The 20487-nt window shown below is 41.7% G+C and overlaps 1 protein-coding gene across 1 annotated transcript in view; it reads right to left on the bottom strand.

Annotated features, from left to right (window-relative positions):
* Positions 1-20487, bottom strand: part of adgrv1 (adhesion G protein-coupled receptor V1) — a 110271-nt gene that overhangs the window by 9985 nt on the left and 79799 nt on the right. Inside the window, 3 exon segments of the mRNA XM_063896298.1 lie at positions 8650-8771; positions 15557-15714; positions 18568-18746. Coding sequence (XP_063752368.1) covers positions 8650-8771; positions 15557-15714; positions 18568-18746 — 459 coding nt within the window.

The raw sequence follows: 20487 nt of genomic DNA, 5'->3' as shown, positions 1-20487 counted from the left end.
GGTCATTAGTGGTGTTTTATAGCTCGATGTTACTTGAAGAGTGAACGTAAATGTCTCTGTGTGTCCGTGTATGGACAAGAGATAGAAATGTACACTATGTCAATCAGGAAATGGCACATTAAAGTGTTGAAAGCCAGTTTAGTGTTGTTGATTAGATGAACTTCAATGATTCCTAATTGGATGTATAGTAAAATATAAAAAGTCAATATTGAAATACTAAAGAGGACATATTACACTTATTTCAGGTTTAATGATTGTATTTTCTTCTTCTCCTGGGACATGCTTTAATGTTCAGAAAGCTCTTTATTTTTCTCATACTGCCTGTGCTGCAGCACCTCTTTTCACCCTCTGTCTGAAACCAGAGCCCAGTCTACTCTGATTGGTTAGCTGGCCGGCTCTGTTGTGACTGGTCAACCGCTTTGAGATGTCCCGCCCCCTTAGCCTATCACGTACAATCTGCTGGAGCGCTAGCCAATAGAAGTACAAGTTTTACATAGTGATGTCACTATGTTCCGTAAGTGAACAAAGGATTCCAATGGAGACGTTTCAGGCAGGGGGGGAGGACACTAGAGAAACTATAAAAACAGGAGATATATACTTTGAGGCACGCAAAAGCAGATGCAGCTTTTAAATTAAAATAAAATGCAGTTAGGCAAAGTGTCACTATCCGTACAAATTGTTTTGCAACACAAAAACAAAGTGTAGTCCGGTTAAAAATAACAGCTGGGAGTTCTCTGAGGGTTATTGCTATTAGCCGAAACAAGGAACAAATGAACTTCCCCTTGCGTGCTAAAATGAAACACAAAGCAGCCGGGTATGTGTTCATGTGCGGGTGTGTGTGTGTGTGTGTTGCCATATATGACTGGGACTCCATCACAACAGCGCTGTGGGTGATTAGCACAGATCATTGTGTGCAGCCGGGGGGACAGGCTTTACTACCGCAGCTCTGTTATGTAAGTGTTCCCTGTTCAGTGGAGAGGCCACGTCTTTAGCGATGGAAAGCTCAGAGCAGAAGGAGAGCAGGAAGGTCAGGGAGGGCTGAAGAAAGTACAGAAGAGGGACCGTGAGGAATAACGTGCTGTGTGAGTGCAGGAATGAGAAAAAGAACATTGGAGGAGGAGCCCCACTTCTGACTGTAACACCACTTTTGTTAGTAGAGGAATAAATGGCCAAAGCACTTCTATGTGTTTCCACTATGTTCTTATGTATAGTTAAAAAAAAGGAATGGTGGTTTGAAAATATTTTACTGCAAAATTTGATCCTGGATATTCCCTCAAATTTTAAATATTTGGTCTTCTTTAATGTCCACCTTATGTACGTATTGCTGGAAATAATGATCACAATATCTCTAAAATTGGTCTAGATCAGGGATCCCCAAAGTGTGGTGCCCTTGGGGGTGCGCAAGCTGCCACCAGGGGGTGCGCGAGATGAAAAATGTAATGGTGGTCTGGTGTAAAAACATTACACAGTCTTGTTTGGGATTTTTCGATTTTTCCGTATGCTACAATAAAAAAGCGGCAGTCTTCTTCTACGTTTCACTGTAGCCTAAGATATATGCGCGCCAACTCGTTTCCTTCATTCTTTCAAATATGATTAACTGGCTGAAATCAGGGAAACTGTCAAGTGGAACGTCTCATGACAAAGTTCTTTATATGGCGATAAAACAAAGCTTTGTTGCGTTTTTTTGGGGGTGCGTCAACCCGGTTGGGACGTAGAAGGGGCTGCGCCGCCAAAAAAGTTTGGGAACCGCTGGTCTAGATGTCCGAAGAGATGTATTCTATACAGTAAAGCAAATATTGAATCAACATCTATGTCCTATATCTTTGTAATATATACACTTAAACACCCATGAGTTATAGGCAAAAAACAGAATAGGCCCTATAGCACTAATTTCACCCTCTGTGTGAAACCAGAACCCAGACTGCTCTGTTGTGATTGGTCAACCACTTAGAGATGTCCCGCCCCTTTGCTTATCACGTGCAGTGTGTGGGAGTGCTAGCCAATAGAAGCGGGAGTATAACATAGTGATGTCACTACGTTATTTTATGTAAAAAATACTCGTATAAAATGTTAAAAATGTATTGATTGTCTGCTATGTTTCTTTTCATGCTGATACTCATTTTTTTTTACCCCAGCTGTGACTTAATTCTAAGAAAATAAAGCCTAAAAAGCCTAACTCATGTCTGTGTTTGCTGTTGTCTGGAAATCATTTTCTATAGGCTTATTAACTAAATCTACTTCCCCTAAACACTAACCATTAGCAGGCTTCACACAGCTGATGTGTGTGGACACATGGGTCTTATTTTCCATAGTAAAACACAGATATCCGGTGCCCTATTTATAGGCCCTTTCAAAGGTTGAATGAGGAAGCTGGCGGTGGAATTGGATTGTAATGGAGCGTGGTGCCGCCTCACTGTTGTGGATGTCTCCGACTGTGAGTTTGCCAGCAGAGGGGGCGCCACAGGAGGAGATAATGAGGCGTGGCGCAGCTGGGATTCGATTATTCTCGTCTAATTCAGCATGATGTAGCACAGATGCTGATCCAGAGTGGAAAAAGGTAGGTGGAAGGAATATGAAAAGAAAGAATCTGTGGTCTAAAAGATGATGAGTCTTGAATACCCTTCTCGTGACTGCAGGCTGCTTTCTACGAACACAGCGATCAATAACCAATCCTTCCTCTGCAACACTAACACTGTTGTGCACAGCTAACATCTGCAGCTGTTTAATGGTGTTCACTAACCAGCTGTAGAACCACATCAATAACAACACCAAGGTGAGCATGGAAAAATCTCCTAATGGAAAATTCTCTGCAAGAAGGAAACAACAACAACAACAACAACAACAAAAGCAGCTTGACTATACTTTGAAGCAGAGCTCTGCAGTATAATGACTTCCAACCTTAAGGCAAAGAACAAAATGGAAAATATAAGTGTGGAAGACCTGAATAAAGGATGAGATGGAGTGTTTGAAGGAGCAGTTTCTGGAAAAATAACCAGAAACAGCCAGTAATAATATTACAGGATAATACTTCTATTTACAGTTGTGCAACACACTCCATTTTGACCATTAAAGGGGCCCTATCATGCTCGTTTCCAGGTTCAAATCTGTATTTTGTGCTTCTTCTGAGCCTTGTCTTTGTCCAGCAGTGGCTCAGTCAGTAGGGGCTTGGACTGGGAACCGTAGGGTCGCCGGTTCAAGTCCCCAAACAGACTTGAAATATGGAAAGTGGACTGCTACTTGGAGAGGTCCCAGTTCACCTCCTAGGCCCTCGAGCAAGGCACCGGACACCTCCAATCCCCCCTCCCCGTTGCTCCCCGGGCGCTGCACAATAGCTGCCCACTGCTCCTAGTACTAGGATGGGTTAAATGTGCTCTGCTGTGTGCATGTATGTGATTAATAAAGAGGGTTTCATCCTCCGATTCTATCTTCTATCCATGTCTCCATGCTTTAACGTTCAAAAAAGCTCTTAATTTTTGCTGCAGCACCTCTTTTCGCCCTCAGTCTGAAACCACAGCCCAGTCTGCTCTGATTGGTTAGCTGTTGCGATTGGTCAGCCGTTTAGAGATGTCCTGCCCCCTAGCCTATCACAATATGTTGGAGCGCTAGCCAATAGAAGAGTGAGAGTAACGTTGTGATGTCACTATGTTGCAGAAGTGAACAAAGGAGTCCAATGTAGGCGCTTCAGTCCGGGGGAGAGTGTCTGGGAGAGAAACTTTGAAGATTTTAGCCTTGTAGATTATTCACATGCACACAAACCTATAAAACAAACTACAGGAAAGGAAAGCCCCACAAAAAGAATAATAAAGCATCTTTAAAATCGTGTGAAGCGTTTCTTTTTGAACCTTATTTCTTAGATTCCTGAATTTTCAGCTTTTATTTTATGTCAGTTTTTCTTTCACTTTTCTTTTCACTGAGGGGAAATTCCCCCTAAATCCTGTGTTTCCTTCCTTTAAAGCATTAAAGCAAAAAACGTAGTCAGAACTTCCTGTAAATGGCTACAGAAGACATTACCACAGAAATGAACTGATTTCATATCTTTGAGACCGGCACCTGTAATCAATCATGATATAAAGTGATTACTGTTCAAGGTGTACAGATGAGAAGTGCGTTTTTCAAATTCGTTTTCAGGATCCCATTTGCTTTCATTAAACTTTAATTATAATACAACTGCCACAATAACATACCAGATCTGCTCTTTTACTGCTTTCCTTTTCTCATTCACAGCTAAATAAATTAGGTTTGCCTCGTAAAACACACACACACACACACACACACACACACACACACACACACACACACACACACACACACACACACACACACACACACACACACACACACACACACACACACACACACACACACACACACACACACACACACACACACACACACCTAATTGAAACCATGCTTGGACCATGGAGTATCCAGGCAAAATGGTGCTTTGTGAAAACTGGGTCAGACGAGTTTGTTTACTTCTAATCAATGTCCTTGGACACGCTTTAGCCTTGGGGCTCTTTACCTGTCCTTTCCACTCGGATGAATCCATCATTATTCCCAAAAACCAAACCCCAGAGGCTCCCCTTTCAGTCTGAGCTTTGACGCTGCAGTGTAGGAGCTAGGAATAAAAATCGATTCTCAAAGTAGTTTTTTTTCTCCCAGTGAACGCTGAGATTGAAAACTTGGCTGCGAGGGTCAACTTGTCGCCATATTCGTTTCGCCTGAAGCCAAGGGCAAACTGTAATGGGAGGCAATCTATTAGGCTGGCGTGGGGTGCTTTTATGTTGTGTTTTCTCCTCACAGGATAAGGGTAGCTGATGGGCGTTTTAGGTGTGATTGTGTGTATACCCGCATGTTATTTGTGTGAAAGCAGACTTTGGAGAACTGGAGGCTGAAAACTCTGAGGCCTCATGGGATGTAATAAAAGACCAGAACACATCAATCTCTATAAATGGAATTAAAAGAGTTCAATCTGGAGTTTAGCTCTTGGCGAAAGGCTGGTTTTTTTTTTTGTCTCAGTCCAAAGAAAAAGAAAAGTAAAAGACAAGATGATGAAATAAAACATGTTTTTTTAGGGAATAGTCTCTCACGACAAAACTGGGTTGACCTTCTGGGACCAAATCAAACAAATTCAAGTCACTACAAAAGGAACAAAGTAAGTTTAAAATCTGAACATTTGGTGCAGAATTTTCACCTGAAAAGAGAAAACAATTAAATAAAAATGAAATTAAATAAAAGTGTAAAAAAAAAAATGGAGGAATTTAAGAAACTAATGGTATAACAGGAATAAAAAGGGCCGCACAACGGAATATTTTAAAAAAAAATTGCTTCTACTGGATTAAGGCTGTTTATTCACATTAGCCAAAAACTGGAGTTGTTCCTTGGAAAAAACATCACGTAAAAAGTACAAAAAAAAATCGGGAATCGAAGAAATGGGTGGTCACAATCAGGACAAAATGAGTGTGTTGCAGATTGGTAAATAGAAGTGAAATCCTGAAATGGTGGTATAACCAATGACCACTGACGTTAAAGAGCACCTCCACACGATTGGTCGGCTGAAGAAACTGACCACCTGATGTCACAGACCGAGACAAACTCTATTGGAGCTCATAAACAGGTGTGAAGTGCGACATCGACCGTCGGCATTGACATCCCTTCTCTTCATTAGTCACTACACCAACGGGAGACGTTTGCTTTAGTGCAACACTGTTGTCTTTGCCATGTGGATGCCACATATCACCACCGGTTAGCACAGAGCTGTTACGACACACTTTACAGGCATACGGTGTCTCCCTGAGGAAGACTGAAGAGACCGCAGCATTTATAGAGGAGGCACGAAAGACAAAGACTCCATGGTACCAAAGAGAGTTGGCGAGTAAACAGATTCTTCTTCTGTCTTTTAAATCTGTGCTTTACAGGATGGTAATAGGCTACTACATTGTAAAAAGTGTTTGTCCAGTCAGAACTTGGTTGTAAGTGAGAAACTCCATGAATAAAGCTTCCGTAATACCATATTCACATTGTCTTTGACCCAACCATGTCCTGTCCTTGCCATCAAATCAGAGATACAGGGTCCTACGATTTAATAAAGGTAGACAGAAGCACTCTTTCACTTACAAGTCAATCCTCAAATTAAGTTAAATCTCAGGTCAAATGGACTTTAAAGCAATGATTCTCAACTGGTCAAGCCTCAGGACCCACATTTTCCTTGGTCAATGAATCACGAGCCAAAGTTTTGAACCACTGCAGTAATATATATATATATATAGCACATATTTTTTGTATGAAATAAAAAGACAGACTTGGAGCCAATCCTTGATCAATACGTGACAGCAGTGTTCAAAACCGTTTTTGGTCTTCGACATTTCCAGTAGAGCGGCTACAGCACAGTATTAGACATTTTAGCCTTCAAAATAAAAGTTTGACTTTTTTCTCATCTTTTTTTTCCACTTGCATAACTGCGACCCACAAAATGGGGTCCGCGAGCCACTTTGGTCGGCCCACCAGTTGAGAACCACTGCTTTAAAGAGTCTTGAGCACATTGTCTTTGTGATCTTAATGTAATGTTAAATGTCTCTTTCCTTGTTGTCTTAATATTTGTCCTTGTTGGTGTTGCAAATGGAGCTTCTGAGATGCAAGAAAAAATGGCCGACTTGATCTGAACACAAAGCCTTATCCTATCGCACCGTATCATATCCTATGTCTACCGAGCGCCCTGCATATCTTTGCACAAAAAACATAACTGATTTGCTTTAGATTCAAGACATTTTTGTGCCACTCTATCCTGTGCATTGAATTCACACAGTGATAACTAGTGTTGAATTCAAGCCTTAATGGCAGAATATTTGGGAGGATAGTGCTTAACTTAAAAATGTATTAAGACAAGGAGAGCTCAAGGGTGATTTTAGACATTGATTTTGATCAAATCTTTCTTTTTCTGCAACAAAAGTGCATTTCAGTTGCTAGAATAAAGATGATTTAGCATTCATTTATATTATTTGCTTCCTATAAGTGTGTCTGAGAGCATGACGTACCATTGATGTCTTTCAGTCATGCCCCATATGGTCGTCTTTCCTGTACCATATGGAGCTCACGTTATCACACGGTAAAAGGTTTGCAAAATAGGATGAATCAAATATATAACATAACAGATGGAATTCAAGGCGACGTCTTCATCAGACAGACGAACAATTCCAGATGACAGAGTTGAGTCAGCCTGCATCCTGCTGCTTTCGATTTTCTCAAGCCCCAACACATATTTTGAATAAAAGCTGTCACTGTTTAAGTCATGCTAGCATTTCCAGATGCAATAAACCAGCATTAAAACCATTAAAGTCATGTGACACTCTACATTACTGTATAAATGCACATGTTCAGATGGCTCGTCTGCTTTTTTATGTTGGGAACAGACAGCAGGCTCTAAAGGTAAATCAGTATAGTGAAACTCAACACAGTATTTTTTATGTTGATACTGCATTGCAAATATATCATACAACAAATATTGATGACATGAGCCATTTCAATTTGAGTTGTACCACTAAAATCAAGATGAAACTAACATAATCTGATATTTATTATGAGGCACACTTTTTTCCTTTGTATATCAAAGCAGTGAGTCCTCTTTATATTACAGATTTGACCATGAAAACATCTTTTCTCTGACAGTTATTGAAATCAAAACTGAAACCAAAGGAGTGCAACCTGTAATCATTAACGATTGTGTGTTTTGTTATGGTAGATTTTACCGTAAGCAGTTTAAATGTGCGGGAGTTTCCAGTTGTTGAGGGATATATTTGGTGAAAGAATGATCTTTTGGCCCATTTACACTTTTAACTCCTCTGATAAAAACAGGGGGCAGCAAATGAAGGGAGAGGCGAACAAAGAGACAACAAACAGACAGACGGAAAGAGGAGAGAGAGGGAGAGGCTTCAGAGAGATGTGACACAGTGATAACCCTGCCTCTCTCTCTCTCTCCTCTCTCTCCGCTCCTGAGGCTATTCTTTTGCCTCAGCCAACACATCAAAGCAGGGCTTCAAAGTGGGATAAAGAAGCCTTCATCACTCTCGCGCTAACCGAGTCAACAAGACATCCACAGATGTATATATAACCGCACACGCACCAGTCTGTAAGCCTAGATCATCAATACTTGATTTGTTGTGACTTGCAGGAAGCACCATGTTTTAACTTTCCATAGAATGAAATCTTTGTTGAACAGCACAAACACTGATATTGTTACTGTGGCACCAGCAGCCTCATATACCCATGTGAGCACAGCTTTAAAACATTTGGCTGGGAGGTAAAAACCTTTTAAAAAATAAGCTTTAAATGCAAAAACGAACATAATAAAAGCATGAAGGGTGCATTTCAAAACACTTTTGACTAGTTTCATCAATAACTCTGCACTCAGGACAAGATCACAGCTTAAATTTGTGATTATGGTAATGATAAACACTATTAATCAGATTAAAAAGGACGCTTAACAAAATTAAGCTTTTTGACTTCACATAGAAGGAAATGTAATACAAAGTGCAAGATGCTGCTGTTGATTAAGTGTCTAAATAAAATAACTGGATAAATAAACCCATAAATAGGTAGGAAAGTAAGCAAACATGTCAACAAACACACAGAAAAACAAGTGAATGAGCTCACCAGCAGGCAGTTGAAGATGACGTAGAGGATGAGCATCCACAGGGACCTGTAGCTCATGTGAAGTCCCGCCCAGAGCCACACCAGGGAGATGAGCAGGAACAGGTAGAGGACCAGCGGCACCTCTGGAGCACAACATAATAACAGCAGAGGTTTTAGAAAACATGTTATGCACAAGTATGTCATCCACTTACTAGACGCTTAACCCTGCGCATACACATTCACCTGGACAGTTTGTACATTTCTGTCCTGTTTTATATCTGCACAGCTCTGCCACTTTAAATCCTGATATACAGCATATTTGAAAGCATAGAACAACTACCATCTAAAGTTAGCCCACATTTAAACTGTATACTTTAAGGAGTGCTATTGGTGGGAGTAGTTTATGAACATTCAAACCTTTTTTCCTTTTGATTTTCTTTCAGATTTCTTTTTCCAAATTTTGACATTTTTGAATTTCCAACTATTTCTTCAAACTTATCACTTTTTTTCCCTAAAAAAATCAGATTTCTTTTTCAAATTTCAGACTTTTTTTATTGCGATTTAAAAAAAGATCCCACTATTTTCTCATTATTGTAACTCTGTCTTCGTGTGGCCCTAATCATCTTATTTTAAGAAAATTCACACTTTTTTGTCTCCCAATTTGTTTTCCTTTTATTTATTTTCAAACATCCGATTTTTTTTAACCAAATTTCGACTTTTTTGATTTTCCGACTGTTTGTTTAAAATGATCATTTTTGTCCTAAAACATCAGATTTTTCAGGATTTCTTTCTAAATGTCGACGTTTAAGTGAATTACATTTTTAAAATTGTATTATCACCTAAAAAAAAACCCCCGATACTGGACACACACAGCTCGGCACACAGGATGCAGAAAAATGCTGAAAGACATCAGCTGTATCTAGACCGGGTCCAGTGATTCTTAAATAAGTATGACCACAATCATGACCATGACCTCCTTAATCGTTTCTAAACTGAGGACAGATACATATTCCATTTAGCTGTTTCCCCTCCTGTTCTGCGAATGATCCATGATGTGAGCCTTCGAGAGAACACCTCACACTGATGTGGAGACTCAATTAGGGCCTCTGACATATTTTTAAACCTTATCCATATCAGGTTGTAGTGTTCCTCTTGAAAAATCGTTTCCTCACCTATTGTAAGAACGGCTAATTAGAGGACAAACACAATGATCAGTGCCAATCAGGAGACGGCTGAGTCACTTCAATCAGTGAGTCATCACCACAGAGGGAGAGCGTGTCTCTTTCAGGAGGAAATTATCGAGGCGAACATGACGGAAAACTGAATATCCTTTTAATGAATGGGGTTGGATGCTGTTGTTTAATAAACTCAATAGCCTACTTCAGTTCAGGTTAGCAAAGAACCCACTTCACAAAAGAGAGGAAGAGATTAGAACAGAAAATCATGAACACCTCATCCATTGTGGCTTCAGTGTGCAGTGCTGATGGTAGATCCTGCGGGAACACCCTGCAGGGACGTAATCACGGACCAATTGTTTGCACATTTATGCAAAAATACTCTCAAACTACCAAGAAGGTTTTCAGGCTATCACATTTAAAACAAAGTTCCATTTACTATGATTTGTTAGCATTAGCCCTGGTTTTATAAGCTGATCAAATGAGGCCTTAATGGCGGAATATTTGGGATGATAGGACAAGGAGAGCTCAAGGGTGATTTTAGATCATTGATTTTGATCAATGTTTCTTTTTCTGCAACAAAACTGCATTTCAGTTGCTAGAATAAAGATTATTTAGCATTCATTTATATTATTTGCTTCCTATAAGTGTGTCTGAGAGCGTGACGTACCATTGAAGATAGAATCGGAGGATGAAACCCTCTTTATTTGTCACATACATGCACACAGCAGAGCACACACAGTGAAATTGGTCCTCTGCATTTAACCCATCCTAGTACTAGGAGCAGTGGGCAGCTATTGTGCAGCGCCCGGGGAGCAATGGGGAGGGGGGATTGGAAGTGTCCGGTGCCTTGCTCAAGGGCACCACAGCAGGGCCTAGGAGGTGAACTGGGACCTCTCCAAGTAGCAGTCCACTTTCCATATTTCAAGTCTGTTCGGGGACTTGAACCAGCGACCCTACGATTCCCAGTCCAAGCCCCTACTGACTGAGCCACTGCTGGACAAACCATTGATGTCTTTTAGTCATGCTCCATATGGTTGACTTTTCTGTACCCTATGGAGCTCACGTTATCACACGGAAAAGGATTGCAAAATAGATGAATCAAATTTATAACATAACAGATGGAATTCAAGGCGACGTCTTCATCATCACTCGTAGACAGACAGACACAAATGCTTGTGTGAGTCAGCCTGCGTCCTGCTGCTTGCTGTTATGTAGGACAGACTGTACGGTTCACTTCACAAGTAGGGTGGAAACACAGGGCACTGGTCCCAGCTTTGTACAGAAAGCCCTCATATAGGTGGCACTTCCACCACCCTGTGAGTCCCACCCTGCTCCCTGTTCTGCTCCTTATCTCACTGACGCTTTCCCCGGGCTGAACCCAGTTGTATTTTCTCAGTCTTGTCCATTGAGTCTAATTTCCTGTAAGACTTTATTCATTTAGTAAATACTCTGGTTATTGTTTTCTAAAGCTTTAGCCATTATTTCACACCTAATCTCGTTGTGCTTTCTCTCACTGTTTTGGTTTAAGGTTCAGCATAAATATGGCAGTTAATCTGTTGCTTTTCAATGTTTTTCCCCCACCTTCCTTCCACCTACTCTTTCTAGTCAGAAAACAGTGACTTTTTCTTTCTCTTTTTATTCTATTTTGCACATCTGTCTCTTTCTGCTCCCTCCTTGGTTTGAGTTTTCCAACCATGGAAGCACATTCCAGTCTGTGGACAGGGAGGAGCTCCCACAATAAGAACAGCTTCCCAGAGCCAAATGCTGACTGACTGTTTGATACCACGAAGAAGGAGCAGAGGGAAGCAGAGCAGACACACATTTTCCACGGTCACTGTATTGGTGCAAGTACTTGTATGCGTGTGAACGTGCATGAATGCATCTGTAAGCCTTTGCACAGACACGCAAGAAAGGTTTCTCTGCTAAAGATGTGATGGACATCTTTCTGTCTGGCGATACTGAAAAGTAAACAAGCTGATCAAAGTGATTTTCTTTGGACATGAGGGAGCTTCTCCTCTCCACAGGAGCAAAGGCCCCAGTTTACATATGAGCAGATTCAGTTCCCGGTGTGAGAAGAGAAACTGAGAGGAGAAAGAGGGTTCAACAAAAACAGCTGGAGCAGAAACACAAGACAGTGCTGACATCACAGAGAGGCCACAGCTGTAATAACAGGCTGTCATAAGTGTGCATAGAGGAGACACACACACACACATTAAGTATGTGGACTAAGTGTGAACATTTAGGGAGGGTATAAGCTGCTGTTTTTTTATTGTTTAAATGCAGAAAGTATTCTGATAAGCCCTATCATGCTTGTTTTGGAGATTCCTGTAGTGTGTTATTTAGGTTTGTGTGCATGTAAATGGTCTGCAAAGATTAAAATCACTGTGTTCCCTATGATGACATCACTATATAACACTCACGCTCCTATTGGCTACTGCTCCATAACATTGTACGTGATAGGCTAAGGGGCGGGACCTCTCTAAGTTGTTGACCAATCACAACAGAGCCGGCCAGCTAACCAATCAGAGCAGACTGGGCTCTGTTTTCAGACAGAGGGGGGAAAAGAGGTGCTGCAGCTCAGGCAGTATGAGAAAAATAAAGAGCTTTGAGCACCAATGATACACTCCCACATTACGCCCCTCGTCACACTTGCAACCAACCAAACATAGTCTCCTAATCTGGCGCTCTATTTAAGCTGTTGGATCCGCCTACCTCTGCCTCGCTAATGCAGCTGCTGCTACTACTGCTGTTTCCATGCTGCTAATGTGTTCACCTCAACTCACTGCTGCTGCTGCTGCTGCTGCGTTCACGTTGGAGATGCTCGCCTGCCTCACCAACACCCACGCTTCCTCCCCGGCTTCCACCTGTAGGCTCGGGGCTTATTATCATCACTCAATGTTCTATGTAAACCTGTGGAGTGATGAGGCCCGAGCCTAGACGCCAAACTCAAACTATATACTGTTTCTAATAAACGTATTAATGAAACACGCGAGTTGTCTGACTGAAATATTAGTTGTAAAATATCTAAATGCTGTATGGTCAAAAGCACAAGATTTTTCTGAGTTTGAGGGTAGTGGGGGATACAGTTGTAGGTCATCCCTCTGACCATTGTCACCCTCTGACCAAGTTTCATGATTATCTTGCTAAGATTTATTTTCCATAATTGCTCTACAAACCAAACAAAAAAACACATCTTGCATCAAACAACAACAACAACAACAACAACTGCAAAGCCTCAAACAACAGAAGGTCAGACTCGTCACACTAAAAGAAATATTTCCACATTCCTCATCAATTAAAAATCATAACGCAGTCAGGGAAAGGCTGCTCCCTTCTCTATCAAAAGAACATCATGTTACTTCAGATCAGCTCTGATAAGGGCTCGGTGAATTAAACGGTCCTCAGTTCACTTCACTTTGTTTATGTTTCTTTGTGGGCATGCTTGACATTGGCCACAGTGGAGTTCCAGTATCTGCTGAGGTGCAGGTACATGCCTTGCACGTGAACATGCAAACACACACTTCAGAAGGCCTGATATATATCTTGCAGGCCCTCGTGTTATCAGTCGTTTCCTGCAGTAAGGTATTTGAATTTGAGGCCAATCTAAATGTTTATCGTCTAAATGGCATCATCTCCAAAACAAATTCTGCACGAATGATTGGCAGGCGTCTTGATAAACATCTCAAGACGAATTTGGTTTTCCATCTGACCACGACACTTGAAGGACTGAAACATATCAGGGTTGTTGTCAAAGTGCCTGTGGCTTTAAAGCCCGTAGAGCCCATAGAATAAGCCGAGGCGTTGCCCGTGTTCAGAGAAATAAAATATGGCAGGCCTGTCCCTCCCTACCACTTTGGTTTTATTCCCCTTTGTTCTCTGGACATGTTAAAACAAAGCCTGGATATATTGCATAGACCTGTACACTGCGTGCTGCCAAAAGCCACAATAAAAGCCAAGAGAAATGAAACGCTTGTGTACATGTTGAGGTCATACTCATACATCTGTATTGTGTCGTTATAAACACTGAACGTTAAACCGGCACCGATCTATCACTGCATGAACTCTGGCAAAGATTGTTAGAGTCCAATTTGTTTTAAATGATTTTGTCTTCCCTTTCATGTGCAGCCTTTCCACACTGCAGCTGTTCAACACAAACCTGGACAAACATATTCACACCTCAAGGGCCGCTCTGTCCTCTGTGCCGCTGCCAAACACACTCAGTCAGCACTTTACGCTGCTGGTTGAATAGCGTGTGCTGTGCTTACCTTTCCCGGCATTTGCGCTCTCGTTCCCTCTCTGTGTAAATAAGGAGTTTTAGAAGCAGCCTGTTCTGCTTCCTCTCTGTTTTTTCTCCACAGTACAGTACCATATTCACAGTTTTCTTACCCCTGAACTCACCCTAAACCCATCCTGTCTGCTCTTCATCTCTGCGCTGTCCCCCAGTTCTCCTGGCAGGCAACAATCCTACAGTCTGACCTTTACCCTCAGCCTGCTGTGCTCTCTTGTTATTAATGCACACGTACTGTACCTGCAGCTCAGCAAAGCTCTGTTTTGGTTTCCCACACAACTTCAGAGGCCACACACAGTGTGTCGGGCAAACCCTGCTCGCCAGCCACAGGACTGGCACTAATTCAGGCTTTGCTTTGTCATTGGAGGGCCTTGACTGAGCAAAACAAGCTAAAGCCGGCTGATTCTCACCAATGGCCACTGATTGCGCCCGTGGTACTGAGGGGCTTGGATCTCCATGTGTGGGCGAAGTGACCGCCTGCACTTAATAAGAGCTTCTCATTCATTCTGACCATAACTCTACGAGGTTTTTTCATTTATTTTTTTACATAAAGTACAAGTCTGAGGTTGTTCCACACATCTTGCTGCGCTGCCTTTAGGGAATTTAGAGCTTTAAAGAGGACATATTTGGTCATTTTCAGGTTCATATTTGCATTGCGTGCCACACTTGTGACATGTCTCCGTGCTTTAATGTTCAGAAAGCTCTTTATTTTTCTCATACTGCCTGTGCTGTAGCACCTCTTTTCACCCTCTGTCTGAAACCAGAGACCAGTCTGCTCTGATTGGTTAACTGGCCGCCTCTTAGCCTATCACGTACAATGTGGTGAAGCCAACAGAAGCAAGCGTTACATAATGATGTCACTATGTTACAGCAATAAACAAAGGAGTCCAATGGAGGTGTTTCAGGCAGCGGGGGGAGTGTGTGGTATGGAACTTTGGATTTAAGCCTTAGCAGACCATTTAACTTGCACACAAACCTATATTACAAACTACAGGAAAGGAAACCCCCCCCACCGCCAAAAAAAAAGCAGAAGAATGCCTCTTTAAATTACCATTAATGTAGTTTCAGAAAAGTTTTAGAGTCACTGGAAGAACAAAAAGAGTGTTTTGAATCCGTTTCAACATATTTCCACGTCTGAATGCGTGACTGTCAGCAACTTTTCATTTAGAAAAGCAGGTATTGTTTGCTCTTGTATAATAAATCCCTTAGGTACACACACGGCAGACAGACACAGAGCCTGTAAGCTGAGCAAAATACAGGCTTAAACTTTCAGCCAAAAATAAGGGTGGAAGTCGTCTGGTTCAATGAGGGCGTCCTGGCAGCTGGTTCCTTGTTTTTCAGGTGTGTGTTTGTGTGCAGAGGGATTGTGTGAGACTTGAGAAATGTTATCTTGAGTTCTTATCTTTTTATAAACATATTCTGAAATCTACGTCATGTATTTGTGAACACACGTCTCTGTTACCTGTGCTGTTGGTCCGTCCGCGGTACATGTCGTCGTAGGCCTTCCACTGCGGGGTGACCTGGTAGACGTGGATGAACACCACCATGACTGCCACCAGACAGATGAGAGGAACAAGCACCGCCGTGCACAGCGCTGCATAGATGTTTGGGATGAAGCACCTAGAGAGGAGAAGGACAAAGTGTGAGCAGAAAGAAGCAGAATGTGCATGAATCAAAAGGAAATGAAAGAGAGAAGGGTGGGGGGGAAGGAGTAAATAAAGCGCCTTACTCAAAGTAAGCTCTGGAGATCGTAAACATATTACATGCCTATATTGCTCTTTACCTACTCAAGTTAAACACTTTGTTTTTTTTCAAGTTTCACAAACAGGATCTGTACCGCCGGGACCTCTGAGCCGGCTTAAGACCCGAGCATTATTGCTTAACAGCAGCTTTTACCTTAAAACAGCAAAATACGGATGTTCTTTAAAACTTCAGAGGCCCCAGGTCACCACCCTGCAGCTACAGCGGGATAATATCTAAGACCAAAGACGCTTAAAAGGGTTTTTTTCTATTTAAAGGAAGAAAGAACATTTCAAAGAACAAACAACACGACACATGGGTCTCCTGCTTTGAAAGGGAGATGAATATGTGAGTTTATCTGATGATCCTGAACAAAAGTGAAAAGGATTTCTCGAATTGTGGAATTATTTTTAAAAGCCAAGTGTGGTTTCATTACAATAAGCTACTTATCAATTGGTCGGAAACAGTATGACTTGTTTTCCTAGAAAATCTCACAGGTTCTTTCCCAGATTTTGTATTTTTCTCTGGGAGAATAATCATCCTCATACAAACTGCAACCGCCAAACAACTATCAAACCCTCGTGTGACTGTGTCCTTTTTCACAAAACAAGCTCGGGACAGGGTTCGGTGGGAGCCTGAAAAGCAGATAGGACCTCACAGCAGGCCTGAGGAATCGCATAGGAGTTATTGGAGATATGCTAGCCATAACATAATGCGAGGTATGCCAAATTAAGCATTGAATCAACCTCTGCCAGCGATACAGTCAGACTATGAGAGTGCGGACTGGAATATGGACATTTGTGCTGCTGTGGCCTTGTGAGAGCATGAGATCCTACATTACAACATTACCCACGGGCCCATTTCACCAGCTTTAGAGTATGGGAGACAAAGAGTAAATAGAGTAGTGCCTTTTATGGGGGATTTTATTAGATGGACTGTAGGGACTTTCTATAGTGTAAGGGGGACTTAAGGACAGGACCTTGTTAGGTACACCTAATATAAAGTTAAAGAGACATGCACGCTCCTTTGCTAGCCTTTGTCTCCCATAATGTGATGGTAAGACATCAAAGTACATTAATATTTACACAGGTAAAACAGCAGCTACTTCAATTACTTTTGGAAATCAGTCCATAACTCACGGATTTAAGATTTACGGCACTGGCAAAAGCCAATCAGGTGATTTATCTGTGAGGACATTTTTATGATCTCTTCTGCAGCAGTGCATCGGTAATGAGTAATATAAGTGAGAGAGGACAACATTCAGTGAGAAATTAACAAGGCTCAGTATGGATTTAGAGTTAAGTATTGACTTTGCAGTAGGTAATCATTATACCAGTTTATACTTTGTCATAAAACATCAAAACCACTCCGTTTTTTTAGGCACCTGGGAGATTTCTGACATCCTCCTGCATCCATATGTTTAAATGAAAAGTCTACTTGTCCAAAAACTATCTTTTATAGTCTTCACACACACCATCTAATGCATGCATGTCAGAAGGGCCCCTCCTCTGTTGCTCTTCTCAAGGGGTTTTCCCGTTCTTTTCCCCAGTAATTGTTGGGTTTCTTTGGGAGATTTTCCTTGAACACTGCAGAGGTTTAAGAAAAGAGGGCGAGGTATTCTGTAGAAACTGTAAAGCCCCATGAGACAAATTCATTTCTGGTTTTGGATTCAATTCGATTGATTGACGGTTAAAGCCAACAACCGTTGATATTGAATATGACACAAATACGGTATGGGATAACAAGCTCACTTTTGAAAGGCCTCAGATTGGCCGTGTTTGTTCGCAGTCAGAGTGAAACTGAGATAAGTTGAGTTGTTGACGGCTACCGGTTTACACTCAAGAGGAGAGAAAGAGGGAAGGAAAGAGGGAGAGAATTGGATGGCTGTCTCATTCCCTGAAAGAGGAAGGTACACTTCCAGGGGAACTGAATACCCCTCTGTATCCTTGGATCTCTCATGTATACACTCACTGTCTCTCTCACACCCACCCACAGGAAACATACACACACACACACACACACACACACACACACACACACACACACACACACACACACACACACACACACACACACACACACACACACACACACACACACACACACACACACACACACACACACACACACACACTCGATCCCAAGGATAACAGTCACACCTAAAACCTCTTATTTTTAGATGTGATTTCAGTATTCGTCTTTGCCTGTCACACGGGCTTGATCACACACAAGACGACCCCTGAAGCAATTACCCTGCTAGAGTTTACTTTGGCATTTACTGTACACACACACACTCAGGCGCAGACACACCTGACATTGTGTGTGTTTTTAAAAAGTGATCTCATCTGTTGTGTTAAAGGACTCGGGTTCTATACATAGATGGCAACCGGTTATTTTTAGCCAACACACAAAGCCTGACAGTATATGGGTTATTTCGGGTTCCTCCCTGCTTTCCTACACCCTGCTGTGGGAAAGCCTCCACCTCTTAGGGGCGAAGAATCAAGTTTCTATGTGGGGAGACGCGTTTGATTGGCTAAGCTACCTCCTCACATGATGTCACAGGATCAGGTGTTTTTTGTTTGCTCTTCTCTAGCCTGAAGTGGAATTTACCTAACCCTAAAAAAGAAAGTGAAGTCACTCAGATTGATTCAGGCGAGCTTTAAAAACTTCTCCACTCATGAAAACAGATTACGGCACTTGTGTGTGCGTGTGTGTTTTGCAATGTCCACTCACACATCTCCTTGCACCAGTCCGTACACGCTGTGTATCGTCCATCCGAAGCCGCCGAGCAGGACGATGACCAGGATGATGATGACCATGGCAGGAAGTCCCCAGCCCAGCAGGAAGTAGAGCAGGTGTCTGCGCTCCGTGTGCTCGTCATTCATCACCAGAACCTGCCAGAAGTTTACCGCCTGGGTGCAGAGTTTAAGAAAACAATATGAGTGTGAGCGGTGAAGCAGATATGTGCCAACACAAGAAACACCTTTAATAAAATATAATATTTATCGTTTATTTTATTGTATATTTTCATTTCATTATGGGTTCAAAAATACTACGTTCAATATTTCAAGATTAATTCATTTCTTCTAAAAAGGCAAAAAATACTATTAAAGAATAAAGAAAAAGATGAAAACAAAAAGAGACATTTGGAGTTTATGGCTCTGCTCCGTCTGCAAATCATCAGAAATTGTGTTCCATATTATCTTAAATTGTGACACCATCTTCTGACACGAGTCTCTCAATGTTTAACTAACTATTATATAAATGATTGACCACAAAAATGGACAAAAAAGATAAATTAATTTAGCTTGTGTATCTCATTTTCCAAGTATTCCGAAAGGAGCAGATCATTGGAGAACAATCTATTATACAACATAATATTTTAACAAGTTCTTAAAATCCTTCTTTTGATGTCCTTTTTTATTCTACATTAAAGCCAAAGGGCCTCTATTAGGGAGTGACTCTGAGTGCAGCATTTTCAACTTTTATACAATATTACAATCATCATGAGGGGACATTTGGTCTTCATTGTGAGAGAAACATGCATGTGTTATTACACCCACAACAGCTATATTTGCTTTGTAATCTAGCAGGCTTTGATGGTCTCATCCAAGTGATACACTGAGCCCCGCATTGTTGGGTAAGCAGCTTATCTGAACACCTGTTGGTTGCAACACAATGTCTTATTACTGTTTCAACAGACAATTACATATCCTCAGAAGTTTTCAAAACACTGCAGAGCAAAGGGCAAAGGTTTCAAAGTTAGGCTCAGGGGAAAAACAAAGCAGCTCTATTGAATATAGATGTCCTTTACTGCGGCTAGCCTCATGAAAAATCCTTGAAAAAATAGGCCTTATTTACTCCACAGTTCCTTCTTTTGTTCAGAGTGATACACACTTAGAGCTAACGAACAACAGCTGACGATGTGTGTGACCGTCCATCCGTCCGGCTGCCACACTGTGATGTAACTATGTAATGAGGTTAACGGACGCTGACCCCCCCTTAGGTAACCTCTGCCACATAACCATATCCTGCTGATAAAGCAAACATGGCTGCGCATGCACACAACATGAGAGTAAACACGCTCATAACGAAGCTCTACTTCAGTTGTGTAACAGCGGGATTGTTTTGACACAAAGCTGTGATGTCGGTCACACAAGAACTGCCTCTCCTTATAGGTACGGCTAATGGATTATGGGTCACTCAGCTGTTGCCTGTGTACCCCTGACCTACTAAATAATGAAGCAATGTGTTACCAGGCTAAATGACTGGCCTACAGATCGATGAGCTTGCTAACTAGGTGGTTTGATAATGCTTCTGTCTTATCAACCGGGGTCGGTTCAACCAAGATACATTTGCTCATGTTTAGGGTAACTCTACCCCTAACACACTTATTATTCATACAACTGTAGGCAGTGTGAGGGCTTTAGCAGGTCTTTCACTACAGTATCGTTATGTAATATTATGCAGTCTCTCAATAAGCTGCCTCTGCGGTTTAGAAAAAGCTGGTCTGGATAGTGATTCAATTATTGGCGTTTTTATGGCATCGTGTCAGCACATATTCCTCTGACCAACCATTGCATGCATAGCAACTCACACACACACACACACACACACACACACACACACACACACACACACACACACACACAC

The sequence above is a fragment of the Eleginops maclovinus genome, chromosome 12 (genome assembly GCF_036324505.1).
Source record: "Eleginops maclovinus isolate JMC-PN-2008 ecotype Puerto Natales chromosome 12, JC_Emac_rtc_rv5, whole genome shotgun sequence".
Classification (NCBI taxonomy): Eukaryota; Metazoa; Chordata; class Actinopteri; order Perciformes; family Eleginopidae; genus Eleginops; species Eleginops maclovinus.
This window is presented reverse-complemented; position numbering and strand designations above follow the sequence as displayed.